A 17,582-nucleotide genomic window follows, 5' to 3' on the forward strand; every position below is an offset into this window, starting at 1 on the left:
ATAATTTCTGTCACCTGTTTTGTTTATGAATGGCTTAAAGTTAAAAATAGCCCCAAGAAGATTCCTGTTTTCCAATTCGAGAGTGCATTTGCCAACAGTGCAGTGACAAAAAATCAACCATACAAAGATTGTTTAATGTTTCATTTTGAGGTTAGAATAGGTAAAAGGAATTAAAGCTAATAGAAATATGGCCATAGCGAATGCAAGTTATGAAAATCAGCTGATATTGTAGACAGCCAATGCTCGATTAGAACAAACGAGTCAACAAATTCACCAGCTTAACTGCAGAGCGATGGCAGATCGCGTGTGATAGCAAAGAATATACGAGTTGTATAAACTTATGTTACAAGTTCGTAATTGGGTACTCCGATTTCCAAACTTGACACGCCTATTTTAGCACATGCCTGGTAGCTGATATTTGTAGTAACTTCGCGTGTGAACCCTGATTGACTCTCAGGAATAAAGAGTCTTTACAGCACTTCTTCAATCTTTTGTGTTAGTTAAGTAAGGCCACTTACAGCTTGAAGCAAAAGAGAGCTATGCCAGGAGTCGAATGAATGAAACTTGAAAACAATTAGGTCTCGGATGTTGAAGGTTTGATGTGTCATAGCAAATTTGGTAGTTAATTTTGTCACTTTGAGAGATAAAGAGCAGAGTACAAGCAACAAGCTGGCCCATCACCACAAGAGATTGATGCAAATGTCAGCGTGAACTATCACAGATGGGAGCCAATAATTACGTATCGTGACATGAAATTATTTTGCAAAACAAAGACGACGGATTCAAATTATCATTTGATAATTTGACTCGAATTATTTAATCATAATTTCTCTCATCTTGTGAACATTTCCGGCTTCTCGGTCGTGTGTCAACTGCTACAACATTTACAACTCATTATAAATTCTTAATGTAATAGAGCATTCGTGCTCAATTTTGTCAAGCTTTTGATATTCTGTTGTAATTGCTGTTAATTATAACAAACGGACGTAAATTATTCTGAGTTCACTTGTCGTATAATCCAAAGAAACTAATCATGCCAGAGCACAGTGTTAAATACACGAAACCTTTCCAAAACGATCAAGACGAAGGAGACGGCGCTGCAGTCGCCGTAATTGGGTCGAATCACGGCTCTGCTACTCGATCAAGACGCGTTAAATTTGTGGCTTTTGTCGTGGTCATTCTTCTTATTCTGAATGTTATATTCCTTGCCCTCTTTTTAAACGATCGACATCGTTACAACGAGTGCAAGAAAAGTTTGCAAGGTTTGTCAAGAGTTTGTAGGATGCGAATGTGTTTCGTGACGAGCAAGCAGTTAGATTTATTTTTTTTGAATACAAATGTGTCGGTTGGTTGCTCGTCGATTGCTTTAGCCGGAAAATGAAGTCCCACGATTTTGTACTTGTTGTAAGTGGCAGCAATCAATTTTGACGTATTTTAAATTCACCGCCACCGGAGACGATGTCCCATAGTTAAAGCAGCCGTGGCAGTATGATGCTTTTAAATACAGCAAAATAAATTCTGTTTATGTCAATAGTTTGCATATTTTACACGGGCTGTGACCGACAGCCGTTATTATAAAATCATAAATAAACGTGAGTCATTGAAAGAGCCAGTGTATTTAAGAGCACTTGTTAAGCGGTATAAGTGATTTCTGTAGCAATTTGATGTGTTAAATGTTTATATAAAATCGAAGTATTGCATTGATGCTTAAGTGAATTATGTATATTCATACGCCATAGATATTTATAGCTAATGGATCGTTCTAATTTGCCAAGATAATTTGGCGCTTTACTGAAATCGTCTCATCCGAATCGGAGTTATACTAAACGAGTTTCTGTTCAAATATGACGAACATCTATAATCACGCTGCAAAAGTCGGGCTTTCGATATCGAAGATTTTTGCCTGATATGTATAATATATTGCAAACCACCTGCTCGACTACGTACATGGTATTAAGAACGTCGAAAGAATACCAAGTTTGGACCGGTCTCTGCAATTGTTTGCATTTTTGGCAATAATGGTGAAAGAGCTGATTTTTCACAGCGTTCAATTGCTTGATTCAAAACAAAATTTCGCCATGGGAAAATCTAATAACGCCTTGTCCGATTTTGACGAACTGCCAAATTCCTTGGGACAAAGGGCATATAGCTCTTATTGACAAGCTCTTCCTTTTACCGGCAAGGCTTCGTGAAATACATCTTAATAATCTAATTAGTAGCTTGTGGCATGTCTGTTGAGGATTTTTAAGGCGCCAGCTATTTATCTTGCAACAAAACATAGTATGTGGTCCACTTTGCGACCTTCCTAAATACGAACGCTCTTACTCTCAAGGCATTTAAAGGCCATGTGAATTGACTTAAAGTAACCAAAGAATTTTTGTGTTTTGAAGCGGTATTTTTCGATGAAGGACGATGATCAAGATGATCTGTTGTTAGGTGGAGCCAACAAATATCAGTCATCAAAACACTGTATCAGGCAAATGGACATTTGGGCGTGATTGTCACAACTGTCCCCCATTTTTGCACTTGTAAGAAAAATATATCTTCACTGTTATTTAAGGCACAGACTGTGCTGTTTTTCAACGTCTTCCCTTGTCTCGTTAAAGATGTTAGTGTTTTCGCCCTTTCTCTTAGAATTAGTTAAAAAGGATGAGGCGTTATAAAGAGTAAGAGAAAACAGGCCCTTATAAGGAGGACGTATTGATTCGGATTGCCTTGGCAAACATATAAGCAAGTTTATCTATTTGATTTGATCCGTTATCTAATTTTAAGATGATTAAGGTGATACGCCGCTGAGCAATCCATTAGTGGTAAAAATGTTTATATTGAACGTAATTCCATCTCTTTGTCGTTGCAAACTGTGCAAAAGATCCGTCCGTGGATAAAACAGTAGATAAATAGTTTAAAAAATGATACAAAAAACAAGTAGGATAAGAAATATCGAGCCAAAGGTCAACTTGCATGCTGGCTTCATTTCAACTTCCCCTCATAAGGGAGTTCAAAAAAATATCGTATTTAATTGGCTTGAGAGAGTAAAATTTCAATGTCAAATGCTGGTGAAACGATTTCTTTGACTCGAACAGTGTCCAACATCATCTATCATATTTTTTAGAATGGTAATACGATGTCAACGTTTGCACAGTTATGACGTTGTTTGAAGACTATGTTTCTCGTCTGATCAATTCGCCCACGCAATTTAATTAGGACTAAGCGACAATCCTTGACCAGACGACAATTTGTGGTGAAGTCATGAAACAATTTAATAAACATTTGTTTTATTTAAAAACTGAAATATCACAGTTTTGTAATATTACATGTACATCATTTTGTCTGATGATGGTTTTGAAAAACCGAAATGTTGCAGTTTGAATCGTCTTGTTTTTATACTTTAACTTCAGTCAGTTACAAGACGCCCTTTTCGGATTGTATTTTATTTCATACCAAGCATCAAACTTTCGTCTATTGCCCAGTGCGAATGTTGTCAAATGGCTTAAGGATATGCTGAGAATTATTTCTAATACCATATAAACTAAGCTATTCATACAAATTGAAAGATAATTCATTCTGGTTGAGTCAAGTATAATTTTTTCCATGGAAAATCTTTTTCTACGATTTTAGTAATACAGCACATTTATGAGTTCATCAAATGAAAATTAAATATTCAGATTTCTCTTGTTCCTACACTCTCGATTACGTAATAACAAATATGGTATGGTATGTGCCCGTTGCTTTTGGCAATTGATTTGAACATGTATCAATTGTAAGTGACAAGATATCACAATAAGTATGAACCATTCACTCTTTGACTTCTATTTTCTTTTCATTTAGATGGGGTGAAGACAACTCCATCTTCATCTACACACCCTCAGTCTGGCAAGCCTACACAAACTCACACCAATGTTACTTCCACGATTCCTACGCCCACCAAACCAGACTATGGACCCGGTCCTTGGAAGAAGATTCGCCTTCCCTCTTACTTTAAGCCACGTCACTATGACGTTGAGCTGGTCGTAGAGCTGGATAAGCTGATCTTCAGTGGATATGTGGTTGTGACACTCAATCTGACTCAAGAAACACCTTACATGTATTTGCATTCCAATAAACTGAAAATCTCATCTCGATGCATAAAAAAGAACGGTATGTGAGTTTGTACACTACTTAACAATCCAACAGGACCAACACTTGGCATTATATCAGAATAAATTATATGATAAGTACACTACCAGGAGGGCAAAAACATCGTGGAGCTGCACATCTAACATCTAATTCCATTTGTCCTGTTCACTTATTCTTTGTTTCAATTTTAGTTGCTATTTTAACTTTACCAAGAAATTTGGTTTATTTAAAATTAACGTATTATAACTAAAAGGTTTCGTCAATTTTTAGTCCCTTTGCACTCTATTGTCAAAGTCTACGCTCTCATGTAGTATATATAGCTACGCACATTTAAATGAAAACAATGAAACGCTAATTTTAGAGATTCTGTATGAAACATTTGACCCAGCATTCTTGGCTTAGGGTTAGCTGGAGAGAAGTTCTTAAAATAAGACTCTCTTTTCGCTTTGCATTGCAGGCAAGTCGTTAGATCTGAAAAGATATTTCTGGTATTCAACGAACCAATTCTACGTGATGGAGACCAAAGAGAAGCTAGCTCCAGGCGAGTACAAAGTTCGACTGGAGTTTACTGGAATTTTGGCCGATGATCTCGTCGGACTTTACAGGAGTACGTACAAGAATAAGGATAACAAAGAAATGTAAGACGCTTGTTGAAAGTGCCTTTCCCCTGTTTCTCAAGGATACGAAATGGTGTATTTTAAACACTGCATGTATCCAATACGTGTCCCAATCTAATAAACGCCCCCCTTTCTACCTAACAAGATCAAACGCCCCTCATCAATAAATACTTCTTATAAAATTCATAAACGGCCTATATCTTGTATAGAATAATAATTACTATTACTATTCTGAAATTAATAACTGAATTTAAGAATGAACGTTTGAATTAAACGCTCCTCTCTAAAACGCCCTCTCAAAGAATCGCCCTCTCTAGTGATGTAAAATATATAGATACCCGAGGTCAAATCTAAATACGTGAAGTCAAATAAGATATGAGAAGTCAAACATAGATATGTGAAGTCAAATATAGATACGGAAGTCCAATATAGATGCGTGAGGTCAAATATAGATACGTGAAGTCAAATAATATATGAAAGTCAAACATAGATACGTGAAGTCAAATATAGATACGGAAGTCAAATATAGATATGAGAAGTCAAACATAGATGCGTGAGGTCAAATATAGATACGTGAAGTCAAATAATATATGAGAAGTCAAACATAGATAAGTGAAGTCAAACATAGATACGTAAAGTCAAATAGGATATGAGAAGTCAAACATAGATACGTGAAGTCAAATATAGATATGTGAATTAAATTTTAGTGACTTTACTTGCTCTGTTGACACTTCTAAGCTTAAGCTTGCTCTTCTAGAACTATTGCAGCGACTCAATTGCAAGCGACGGATGCTCGTAAAGTGTTTCCCTGTTTTGATGAGCCCGCTTTGAAAGCAACCTTTAACGTGACGCTTGTGCGAGCAAAAGACATGATTTCCTTAACCAACATGCCTAGAATGAGAAGTGAAAATCGTTCTGACACAATGGTCGCCGACTATTACTATAAAACTGTTATCATGCCAACATATCTCTTGGCATTTGTCGTATGTGATTTTGGTTATCTGCATGCTACGGCTGGTAAACAGAACCAAACCTCGGTATGAAAATCTCTGTCAACTATATGCATAACTTTTATAAAAGAATGCGTGCAATGAACGAGCATTTTTCTAGCCTTGTCAAAAAATTTGGGCCAAACTCGTCAAATGGAAAGTCTGTAAATAGTTTATTCGGAAGGAGTTTGTAAGGACGCAATATAATTAATTGAACGTATAAATCGGATTCGAGCTTAAAAAGTTGGTGCATGTTGTCTTACTTGTTCAGAAAATGCCTAAATCCAAATTACTTAACAATTAAATCCGAATAAGGAAGAATTAACAGTATAACGCTTTAAGAGGAGTGGGGCAAAGAGTAGGGTGGATTTGTTTGATCCTGCGTAGAGAAAATGTTCATTTGTCAAAAATGTGTTTTTCAACAAATTAGAACTCATGTAAGTGAAAAAAGGGTATTGGCTGATGAAGGGTTAGAGGTGTCTAATCTTGTAAAGAAAATGTTTTTTTCAGCGTGAGAATTGCAGTTTTTGCATTTAACTTAGTTTGAGCAACGGATCAAATTTAGCATTTCTGTTTCACGTTAACATTTATAATTATGTGGAAACAAACCAAAAAGATAAAAGCTTCGTATGTTATAGCTAGATATATGCATTAACATTGGCTTTCGTGAAAATAGACTGAATTCAAAAATATTGCGTGTATCTTTTAGATGAAGTATTATACGTCGAAAGGTCAAATAGATCAAGCCGAGTTAGCAAGAAGCGTTGGTGGAAAAATACTCGATTATTTCGAAGGCTTTTTTAACATCTCGTATCCCTTACCAAAAGCAGGTAAGTTGTGCTTATCCTATTGGAAGAGTTTAGGAATCTTGAATTGTGTTGGTGTTGTTTTGAATGAGAAAAGTCTCGGGGACACCCGCGTACTTTACAGTGCATCAAATTTTATTATGCACAGGTTTCTCTCTCGTTTTATGGTGTTGTGAGATATGATTGGTAAATAGTTGGTCATAGATGTTAAATTTGGAAAATATGTTGAGCTCAACTTACCCAAGAAACTGGGTTACTCGTTTCTGGGTTACTCGTTTGAATCTTAACAAGTCCCTAAAAACATAATAGTATTTATAGTCCGAGACTCTATAGCATTTGACAAGGTTTTTGCACGACTTTTCTCCTCGAAATATGCATGCAGTGAAAGCCACTACGATGCCAAATTCTTACAGCTTCGTTGAATTCCATTTTCAGACATGATTGCCGTGCCTGACTTTCAGGCCGGTGCAATGGAGAATTGGGGACTTATCTTGTACCGTGAAACTGCGATGTTGTTCAAAGAAGGTCAGTCGTCCGAATCCAATCGAGAAAGGATTGTTCAAGTGATCTCTCACGAGTTGGCACACATGGTAACGTATTCTACGCGATTCAAAATCAATATCTTATACTAAAACATCAGCAAACTGGAGTGCATGTATAATTTTTTTACTATCAAACATCCCTGATGAAGACCAACTTCAGATCACTTCCCATTCTAGAGGGACACAAGTTTCAACATCAGATCACTACTGATGAAGAAACAAGACCGGAGTATATAAGGATTGTAGTTTCAACATCAGATCACTTCTAATGTAGAAACTAGACTGAAATATATAAGCACTCCAGTTTTAGCATCAGATCACTTCTGATGAAGACACTAGACAGGAGTATCCATATAAAGACTCAAGTTTTAACATATCTCATCGCTCTTGATGAAAACGGTAAAGTGGACCATCTAAAAATAATTTTCAAAATTAGACCTCCTAATATTGATTTATAAGAGTGGAAAACGTTTAATTATTTATCGACCATCTCTGTGTCGTAAACAATGTTCTTTTTCTAGTGGTTTGGTAATCTCGTCACTCCATTGTGGTGGGATGATCTATGGTTAAACGAGGGTTTTGCAAGTTTTGTTGAATACATAGGAGTGGACTATATTTATCCAGATTGGAACATGGTAAGATTAGAACTATTGTAGCAATTGATATTTGGAAAATTTTTTGTTTGCAAGTCAAGATAGTTTTTAAGGTAATCTGGTGTTTTAAATAAAACTATCAATTTCTTAAAGTTTTTTTAAAGTTTTGCTTTCAGACGTTAAAAACTGTATTTTCTGCTATGATTTAGTTATTTGCCATCTGTACTCAAACGATAGTCATTACATTTTATTAAAATGTTTGCGAATAGGACTGGAATTTTGACGTTTCATTTTTAAATTACATATGCTAGGAGTATCATTATCTTCTCGTTTTTTCTTTCTCATTCAAGAACGATGCATTCATCAACAACGACATGTTTTACGCGCTTACTTTAGATGCTTTAGTCACGTCGCATCCCATTTTACTACCTGTGAATCATCCAGATGAAATCAACGAAATCTTTGACAGCATAACGTACAACAAAGTATGCTAGCATTACATAACTTAAAATAGCATGACATAACTTAAAATGGCGTTACGTAACTTGGAAATGTAACTCGTCATGTTCTGTTTACCAGTGTCTTTATTGTTATAATGTTGAAACAAGTCTTCTTATTTTCTGTTGACCAGCGGGTCTTTTTGTTGTAATATTAAAACGACTCTCCATGTTTTCTTTATCACTGCCCTTTGTTCTTTGTTGCTGTCATGTTGGAACGTGACGTATGTTCTGGTCTACCAGTGTTTTGAAAAGTTCTTTTTGAAAAGTGCAGCTATCAAAATGTTTCTTTGACTATTGTTTTCTTTTATAACTTACTCTAAAAGTATCACAGATGAAACTGCCAGTATTATATTGAAATGTTTATCTTTCAGGGAGCGTCTGTCATTAGAATGTTAGAATATTTCTTGACACGAAACACCTTTACCAAGGGATTGACTGTGAGTATTTGATGATGATGACGACGTTGCGAATTTTTCTTTGGAATTCATCGCAAGATGTTTTTGAATGAGGAGCTCATCAATTAAGGCAGTTGTGCATTTGCTTGTGAATGCGTTTGTTTGGTTTAATAGTCATTTTTTCATTTGTGCTTATTTCAAGAACTATTTAAACGCCTATGCTTATGGGAACGCACAGACTAAAGATCTATGGAATCATCTCACACAAGTAAGTTGCTATTTTATGTCAATTCTTGGTTATCATTAAATGCACAATGAAAGCGAACCAACATGTGTCTTTGAGCATTAATAAGGAAAACAAATATGTTCGAAAGGTTGTGTCAATACATGCGGTCAAATTTTCCCTGTCTTGACGAGGGTTGTAATAGTCTGCTCACATTAAGGGGTCAAGGAATAATGCAGTAGCTAAAAGAAATGTTGACTGTGGAGGAAATACCAAGGAAAAATTTATGGTACATTAATTTACGAGTCAAGGACAGCTGTATACTTTTGATGATATTATTTTTAGCACGAACAAATATGTTTAAACTTGTTCTAACTCTGGCGATGATACTTGAAAAATGAAACCGAGTCTTTTGGCGGCTTCGTTTAGAATTGGGATTTTGACCAGGTCTTGCTGTGATTGTTTCGGCTTTTAAATATAAATCGAGATCTTTCAGCTAATTTGGAAAGTCCGTGAAAACCGTATGCATGTTTTGCTTTTCCAAAGGTTTTCATTCAAATTTCTCGAATCATTTCAAATTAAAGAAGTTTGATATGGAGTGTCGGCAAACACGCGTTTGTTTTAGTGCAAAAGCTTGTTTTATCACTAGGGGCGCAGAAAATTTATTGGTCTATTGCTACGTAGACTTTGATAGTTGTTGCCTTTAACAGGCATGCAAATCTGAAGGTAAAGACATCGATGTTGCTGAAATCATGGATACCTGGACTCTACAAATGGGATTTCCTGGTTAATGTGAGTGAAGATAATGGCAAGATCGTTTTAACGCAGCAGCGTTTCCTGGACGATCAGATGCAGACCAAAATAACACAAAATTCACTTCAAAATTTGAGTATGTGAGAAAGAAATTTCGCCTAGTACTTAAGATTTTAAAGCGAATTTCTGAAACCTGGGAGTATCGTCGAATGTTTGTAGATAAAGATCGTCCAGGTTAGTTTAGTCTAAAGACTGTTGGTTTTGGAGTTGACTCAACTGACTCTGAAGATTACCATGGCAAAGGTTGAGGAAACGCTATTCAACACCAACACCGTGTCAGTCCTCTAGATTCCACTAACCTGGACTTGTTAGTAAGATTTTGACTTTGAAGAGGAACTTTTCTATGGGTTGCTGAATGTTTCGTTTTATTCATTGATTACCATTTTGTTGATCGTACGAGAACGACGTCCTGCGTAGTTTCAACTCCCTCAAACATATATTATTAATGAGGGCGAAACTGGGCTCGAGAAGGCGTTCTATAGGAAAAGAAAATGACTTTTTGCAAGCATTGACGTGAAGTAAGCTATCCTTTATCTTTATTGCAATTAGAACCTTGCTCATCCGTTGTTTCCAAAAATTCAACTACATCTTTTTCTTTATTAGATATAAATGGAACATTCCGTTTTCGGTGGCAGTAGGCAATGAAAGTGCTAACAAAAAAGTGGAAGTAGCCGGCAGAAAAATCACGTGGATGAACAAAACAGCAGGTGAACATGAAAAAATGGTATAGAATCTATTGTATCCTAAGGTTAGTTTCAGCTCACACCCAGATAAATTTCAATATATCTGGTAAGTTATCTGTCCTTCTTTCTTCTATAATATCAATAATAATTAAAACAATTTAGTTGTGTGTTTCGATATACCATTTCATCACAACTTTACATACACGGAATTGTGGGTTATGTTTTATTCAATTGTTCAAACTTCAAAGTTATGGTAACATAGTATTTAATGCTAGTTTCTTCTGTAGCCGAGGGCTATCTCAATTTAAACAGTTACTATTCAAACTTCATATAGTTAAAACAACGGTGGCTTACGAGCGTTGGGATTCAAGCAATCAATGGATAAAAGGAAATATTGGACAGAAGGGTTTTTATCGCGTAAACTATCCAACCAAAAACTGGGATTTACTGGCCCAGCAGTTGCAGTATAATCATTCGGTTTGTAACAAATATGTTGTTCAGTTTTCAAAAACTATATTTATCAATATTTACCTTTACATAAGCAGCCATAGAATGGATGCAAGTACGACGTCAAAACAAAGTCAACCTAAGCACAATTAGTTATAAATACAATAGGTTTATACAATACAGGAAGTATTATTAAATGTTTTACAGATATGGTTCGTCCAGGTAGTGGAGTACTGAGAAAGATTGTTGGTGTTGATGTTGATTGACGTTTCTACAACCTTAGATGATTACTGCTAAGTTATCGAAACGTCAGTCAACATCAAAACCGATAGTTTTCTTCAGGACTCTACCTAACTTGGACGAAATACATCTACTCACATCTGTACTCAGGTTTGAACCATAGGTTATCGATATAAAAGACCCCAAGCCACACTTTGATGTAAAAATGGTTAAAATGTACAAACAACCAATCTATTTAAAATAACATTGTTATACAGTAGCAAAGCCCGCCCGACTTTTTCCTCCGGTTATGGGAAATATTTCGGTGTCTACTAACTATAAAGTGAATAATGATTACATGCTAATATCGCGAAAATAAATTTTCAGGTTGTTTATATGCTACTGCTATCATGTCGCCCTGTATGTGCCAAAGTCAACTTCTCTGTAATTAGTATAATTATAGTAAGATAGTTTCGAGTGAGATTTTTAAAAAGTGCAGCGAAATAGCTTGCAGTCTTTGAAAAATCCACGAGTGCATATTTAGCGGTAATTACACGAAAAACTATACTATTACTTAATAATTTATTTTGAGATCTTTCGTGACTGCACCGTCTGGCTATGTCTCACTTTGTTACTCTCTATCGCTTCAGAATAGCCTCGTTACGCGACGTATCTGTTAAAAACATTTACCCAAAACAGCAATTGCTGCTTTGTTTCTATTCTTTGCATTCTTTTGTTTTAAAATAATTGCAATTGTGGAAAGCTTTGTTGACTTACAACTGCCCTTCTTTACTTAGGTGTTTTCATTTGGTGACAAAGCTGGTTTGATTCATGATGCATTCGCTTTAGCCAAGTAAGATACACTTCACGTTTTATAGACGATTCATCCGACACATATGTGTCATTTAAACTGTAATTCTGTAGCTCCAAGTATAGGCAATAATTAAAACCTTACAAAATATAGAGTATTTTTTTGTCCTAAGGGATGTAAATATCAAAATATATACTGTTAAAGTTTTTCACTGTTTTCAGAGATTCAAAGGCAAATGTACCGTTTTACGTGTATGACCCAAAAATTAACATTTCCTAAGGCCCTTTTGAGTCACACTTGGTCAATATTGATCATGCAAAGTAGTGAAACTGCATGCATTTCTACATCCAATATTGCTAAATTAAACTGAATTGACTTATTAACATAATAAAACACATCATTACATGTAGTTGTAAAATGTTCCATTGTAGTGCCGGCTTACTAGAGTTCAAATATGCTCTAAATATAACGAGATACCTTAAAGATGAGAGAAACTACATTCCATGGGACGCTGCCATGACCTATTTTACGTCCCTTGCGCGCATCGTGCCAAAGACGGAAAAGGCGTACCAAGGAATAAGGGTGCGCCAATCATCGTGTAGTTCGCAACATTGCTCATAATTTTTGAATTTAATGTCAAAAGATTTCATTTTTCATATTGAGATTTCTTCATTGTAGAAATACCGCTTCAAATTAATAAAATCGAACTTTGAAAGACTTGGCTTTTTTGATAATGGAACTCACTTGGACAAGTAAGGAAAAATATTAAAGATTAACGTTCATATAGACTGGGATTCAAATTCCAACACTTAAGATAGCTAGGTTTCGACATCAGATGAGTGATGATGACAATATTAGAGTTGAATGTAGCTATGAAGCATGAATGCGAGAAATAAAGATGCCGTTTGAAGTAGGACGATTATCTTAGGTACCTGCGAATTGAAGGTGTATATGCTGCATGCTTGGCACGTGACGAAGTCTGTTTGAAAAAGACTAAGGAGCTATTCGATAAATGGATCAACAATGAATCTTAGTAAGTTGATTTTTAGGTTTGCGAGAAATTAACTTAATTTAAATGGTGTTTTTCGCCTTAAATTTTGTATTGTACACAAAATCTCGCATAAATTATGGACGAAACATTTTGATGGAATTACAAATATAACTGGGCATGAAAATGAGCAAATAGCGATAGTAATGAACATCGCATAAGCTCAAACAGTAAGATAATACAGTCATGCAGACATGAAGTATCATTGACAACAAGACAAATGAGGACGTAAATAACACAAGAGAAGAAAAGTGACGACATGAATGACATAAAAATAGGAACAAGACAAGTGTAGATATGAATGACATATGAATAAGAACAAGACAATTGAAGACATGAATGACGTAACAATGATAGCAAGACAAGTAAAGACATGATCTATGGGGGTTTACGAACAAGAAATGTTAGAACATTAAACATGAATCACTTATTGACACAAAGATATCACTAAACATTGCTAGTATATAGTATTCAGTGGTTCATGAACTTAGTAAAGACAATTTACGTTTTGCAGTCCACTGCCACCTGACTTAAGATTCCTGGTGTATTTCTATGGAATGTCTCAGAGTGGCGAAAAGGAATGGGACAAAACGTTTGAACGACTTCTGAAAACAAACGTTGCGTCAGAACGAATTAAGCTGATGTATGGACTAGCAGGCATAGCAGAACCTTGGATTCTTAACAGGTATTTAAGTTGCAGGATAAACACATGTATCGAATGGATTCACTTTCGATTACGATGTGAAAGCTGGTTTAAAAGTGTTCATTGTTTCGGTCTTTGTTTTTAGGGATGTCCTTCATTGTTTATTTGTAGAGATTCCTGTTGTAGAGAGGTGTTTTATGTACGTAACGTTCATGTCTTCACTTCTCTTTTTCTTATTCTTGTCATTCATGTCCTCAGTTGTCTTGTTCTTATTCTTATGTCATTCATGTCTTCACTTGTCTTGTTCTTATTCTTATGCCATTAATGTCTTCACTTGTTTTGTTCTTATTCTTATGCCATTAATGTCTTCACTTGTCTTGTTCTTATTCTTATGTCATTCATGTCTTCACTTGTCTTGTTCTTATTCTGCCATTAATGTCTTCACTTGTTTGTTCTTATTCTTATGTCATTCATGTCTTCCTTTTCATTGTTCTTATTCTTATGTCATTAATGTCTTCACTTTGTCTTGTTCTTATTCTTATGTTATTCATGTCTTCCATTTGTCTTGTTCTTATTCTTGTGTCATTCATGTCTTCACTTGTCTTGTTCTTATTCTTGTGTCATTCATGTCTTCACTTGTCTTGTTCTTATTCTTATGTCTTCACTTGTCTTGTTCTTATTTTTATGTCATTCATGTCTTCACTTGTCTTGTTCTTATTCTTATGTGATTAATGTCTTCACTTGTCTTGTTCTTATTCTTGTGTCATTAATATCTTCACTTGTTTTGTTCTTATTCTTATGTCATTCATGTCTTCACTTGTCTTGTTCTTATTCTATTGAAATTTATGTCTTCATTTGTCCTGTTCTTATTCTTACGTCATTCATGTCTTCACTTGTCTTGTTCTTATTTTATGTCATTCATGTCTTCACTTGTCTTGTGCTTATTTTATGTCATTCATGTCTTCACTTGTCTTGTTCTTATTCATATGTCATTCATGTCTTCACTTGTCTTGTTTTATTTTTATGTCATTCATGTCTTCACTTGTCTTGTTCTTATTCATATGTCGTTCATGTCTTCACTTGTTTTGTGCTTATTCTTGTGTCATTAATTTCTTCACTTGTCTTATTCTTGTTCTTGTGTCATATCTTCACTTGTCTTGTTCTTATTCAAATGTCATTTATCATTTTACTTGTCTTGTTTTTATGGTTGTTCAGACAACCTTGTTGTGTTGTATCCTTTGTTTAGAAAAGACATTTAACAAAATTTCCGTTGTTTACTGAGTTTTCAAAATACAGAAATGCGTATAAGGATATTTTCTTTGTTTAGGATATCTGTTAATAAGTGTGCGTGTTTGTGGACTTTTCCATTGTTCATGGAGCTCTTTATCGGAGATTCAATATTTATGCAAATTCCATTCTTATGATTCTTACGTTAGATATCTACAGTATTCATTTCTTGAAAACAAAATCAAGTCGCAAGACTCAAGTTACGTCATCAGCTATGTTGCAAACGCCAATCCCATTGGACGACAATTTGCATGGAATTTCCTCAAGGAGAGCTGGTCGACAATTTTGAAAAAGTAATTCTTGATTCTACTTTTACTTTTTGTGTTTGTTGCCTACTGCAAATTGCGGTTGTTGTCAAACAGTAAATATTTTCAGAAGACTATACGCAGATAATTCGATTTTTAATGATGGAGTTTTACAAAGGATTTTATAGAGGACTTTATCATTCAAACGCGATTTGATTTTAGCATATGACCTATATAGCCAAATTTTCGTTGTTTTGTTTCACCAAAAGTAAAACAGTGACTTAACACCCATAAAAATCATAAGCTGTCAGATGATGAATGTTTGTAGCAACTTGTAAACTGCTTCTATTTAAAAGAATGAGTCCATTCTGCTTTAAATTTTAGATACGGCAGTGCTTTTGGTTTTGCAAGCAGTACTTTCGTGAATAGCGTTGCAAGGTTTTTTAGCACCAAGTGGGAACTAGAAGAGGTAAGATAAGATCTGTCGTTTACTTCGCCAAGATTCGGTAACGTTAGTTCGTACTTCGTTCATTTAAACATGGGGATATATTTCTAAGTGTTCAATTCTTCCTTGCTATTAGGAACAAAAAAGGAATAAAACGACCTGCATAGCTGTCTTTAAAGATGGCGTCAAAGCTATCGTTTAAGATACATTACATTTCACTGATTTATCCTCTCACCAACACCGTTCTAGCTTGAAAAGAATTCATGAATTTTATGCAACCGCAAGCTTTACTGAGGGTTTTTCAATTTGGAAGCTTTTGTTTGCGAGTTCGTTTCGAGTTTTAATTTCGCGCATTTCAGGTCGAGAAACTTTTCAAGAAATATCCGGAGTCCGGTTCCGCCACCCGAACTCGTGATCAAATCTTGGAAACAATTCGCTCTAATATCCAATGGCGGAAGAAGAATGAAAAGCAAATTGAGGAATGGTTGTCATCATTTGGTTTGGCATAAGAAATATCCTTCTTGTTTGCTACGAACAACGATAACGGTCGTTTTATTTGCTCGTGAATATTTAGTTAGGAGTATTTGGCCGTTAATTCTTTCTCTATTTGGCCAGTCAATCTTGCTTGATATCCTATCGATCATTGGGCAAAATAAATTAAAACAGCTCATTCTTGGTTATCCTAACATTTCAATAAATCTAAAATTTGTTTGATTTATTTTTAAATGTTCGTAATCGTCATCGTGTTGTCATAAGGTATTTTTATTTTAAAATTGAGCTGCTATTATTTATTTTGTCAGCAGCGCTCATATTCGATTAGATTAAGATTACATTCTTCATATTTCCAATAGGTCACCAAAGGAATTATTGTTTTAGCTCTTTTCGTAACCTACTAACTTCACCAGTGATTGAAATTCAGTCCTGAAAGTTTGAGAGAAAGAGCGAGGAGGGAGGAGAGAAAAGGGGAGGAGGGAGCGTCGCATTAGACATTTTTTGATTTCTTAAAAACTTTGAATACTTTTGTAATGTTAGAGAATTCCTTGGCAATGCTAAAAAATTCCTCGATTTTCGACATATTTCCATGAATTGTTTAATTTACATGTTTTTAAGCATTAACTGAAATTTAGGATTGATGGTAACTTTCCAGTCTGTTCTAGAGTAAATATCACAAAAGTAGGTACATGACAAGAAAATAGCTTAAACACAATCAGGTTTTACTAGTGAATTTCCCGGTATAATTGTCTCATGCTACTAGCCTCATGCCCACGAGACTTCCGCCTCTGAAATTTAACAGTACGCAGACATTGTTCATACTGCACCATGTACGACGTGTTTACATTAATATTGTTTGTTAGTTTTACTGGATAACACTTGTTTGCAAGCAACGAATCGCGTTTGATGTCTGTTCAATGTCACGGGATGTCAATTTATGCTCGGCTGCCTCTCTTGTTTATACGCTTTTTAAGCATTCGCATGCTATGATACGTTATGTTATTGCCCGTGTAAAAAGAAAGATATGTATAGAGAGAGTAACTGTATGACATAATCACCACACAAGACCCTTTCTGACGATTCAGATATTTTGCAGTGCAGTACAATGGCGACTTCTGTTTTTGCTCATAATTACAATATTTTTGATAAAAATGGATCATTTTTATGAAAGTCAGTCGTTTTCCTAAAACTGCAACGGTTTTCTTTTCAACAATAATGTTTGCGTGCTTACGGTGTTTGACCAAACGACAATTTTATAAAGCATTTAAAAAAATTATTGGTGAGGTTGAGCATGATATCAAGAATTATTCAGACCGATGTCATTGTTATCTGCCGAAGCGAAGCTGAGGCGGATAACGACTGAGTCAATAATCTTGATATCATCAAAAACATTCATTAATGTTTTATTATCAAAGTATATCAAAACATATCAATATAAATTTTTCAAACCTACGCTAATTTGTTTGTGACGGTTTATTCAAGTTCGTCTCGTTTGGTGACATGAAGTGAATGTGTTCAATATTTTCAGTCATACAATATCGACCACCTCATCTAGTTGGTTTTCTTGCCTCCATTGTACCGCAATATTATGAGAAGCATGCAAACAAATTGACGTCACACTGTTCAAGTTACGCAATATTGGCCGCGTGTAAACGGGACAAACAGATT

At 35.2% G+C, this 17,582-nt stretch overlaps 1 protein-coding gene across 1 annotated transcript; it reads left to right on the forward strand.

Annotated features, from left to right (window-relative positions):
- The first annotated feature begins 765 nt into the window (after nucleotides 1–765).
- Nucleotides 766–16,498, forward strand: LOC124452141 (glutamyl aminopeptidase-like). The gene is made up of 22 exons (XM_047002729.1): nucleotides 766–1,262; nucleotides 3,829–4,137; nucleotides 4,574–4,754; nucleotides 5,491–5,770; nucleotides 6,432–6,552; nucleotides 6,964–7,118; nucleotides 7,592–7,705; nucleotides 8,014–8,148; nucleotides 8,535–8,600; nucleotides 8,761–8,826; nucleotides 9,492–9,560; nucleotides 9,591–9,670; nucleotides 10,198–10,301; nucleotides 10,612–10,754; nucleotides 11,741–11,796; nucleotides 12,186–12,336; nucleotides 12,433–12,506; nucleotides 12,683–12,787; nucleotides 13,317–13,487; nucleotides 14,882–15,025; nucleotides 15,362–15,446; nucleotides 15,782–16,498. The coding sequence occupies exons 1-22, from the start codon at nucleotides 1,034–1,036 to the stop codon at nucleotides 15,929–15,931; spliced, it is 2,988 nt and encodes a 995-aa protein (XP_046858685.1). The 5' UTR covers nucleotides 766–1,033; the 3' UTR covers nucleotides 15,932–16,498.
- The last annotated feature ends 1,084 nt before the right edge of the window (nucleotides 16,499–17,582 follow it).

Source organism: Xenia sp. Carnegie-2017, unplaced genomic scaffold (genome assembly GCF_021976095.1).
Source record: "Xenia sp. Carnegie-2017 unplaced genomic scaffold, XeniaSp_v1 HiC_scaffold_24, whole genome shotgun sequence".
Taxonomy (NCBI): Eukaryota; Metazoa; Cnidaria; class Anthozoa; order Malacalcyonacea; family Xeniidae; genus Xenia; species Xenia sp. Carnegie-2017.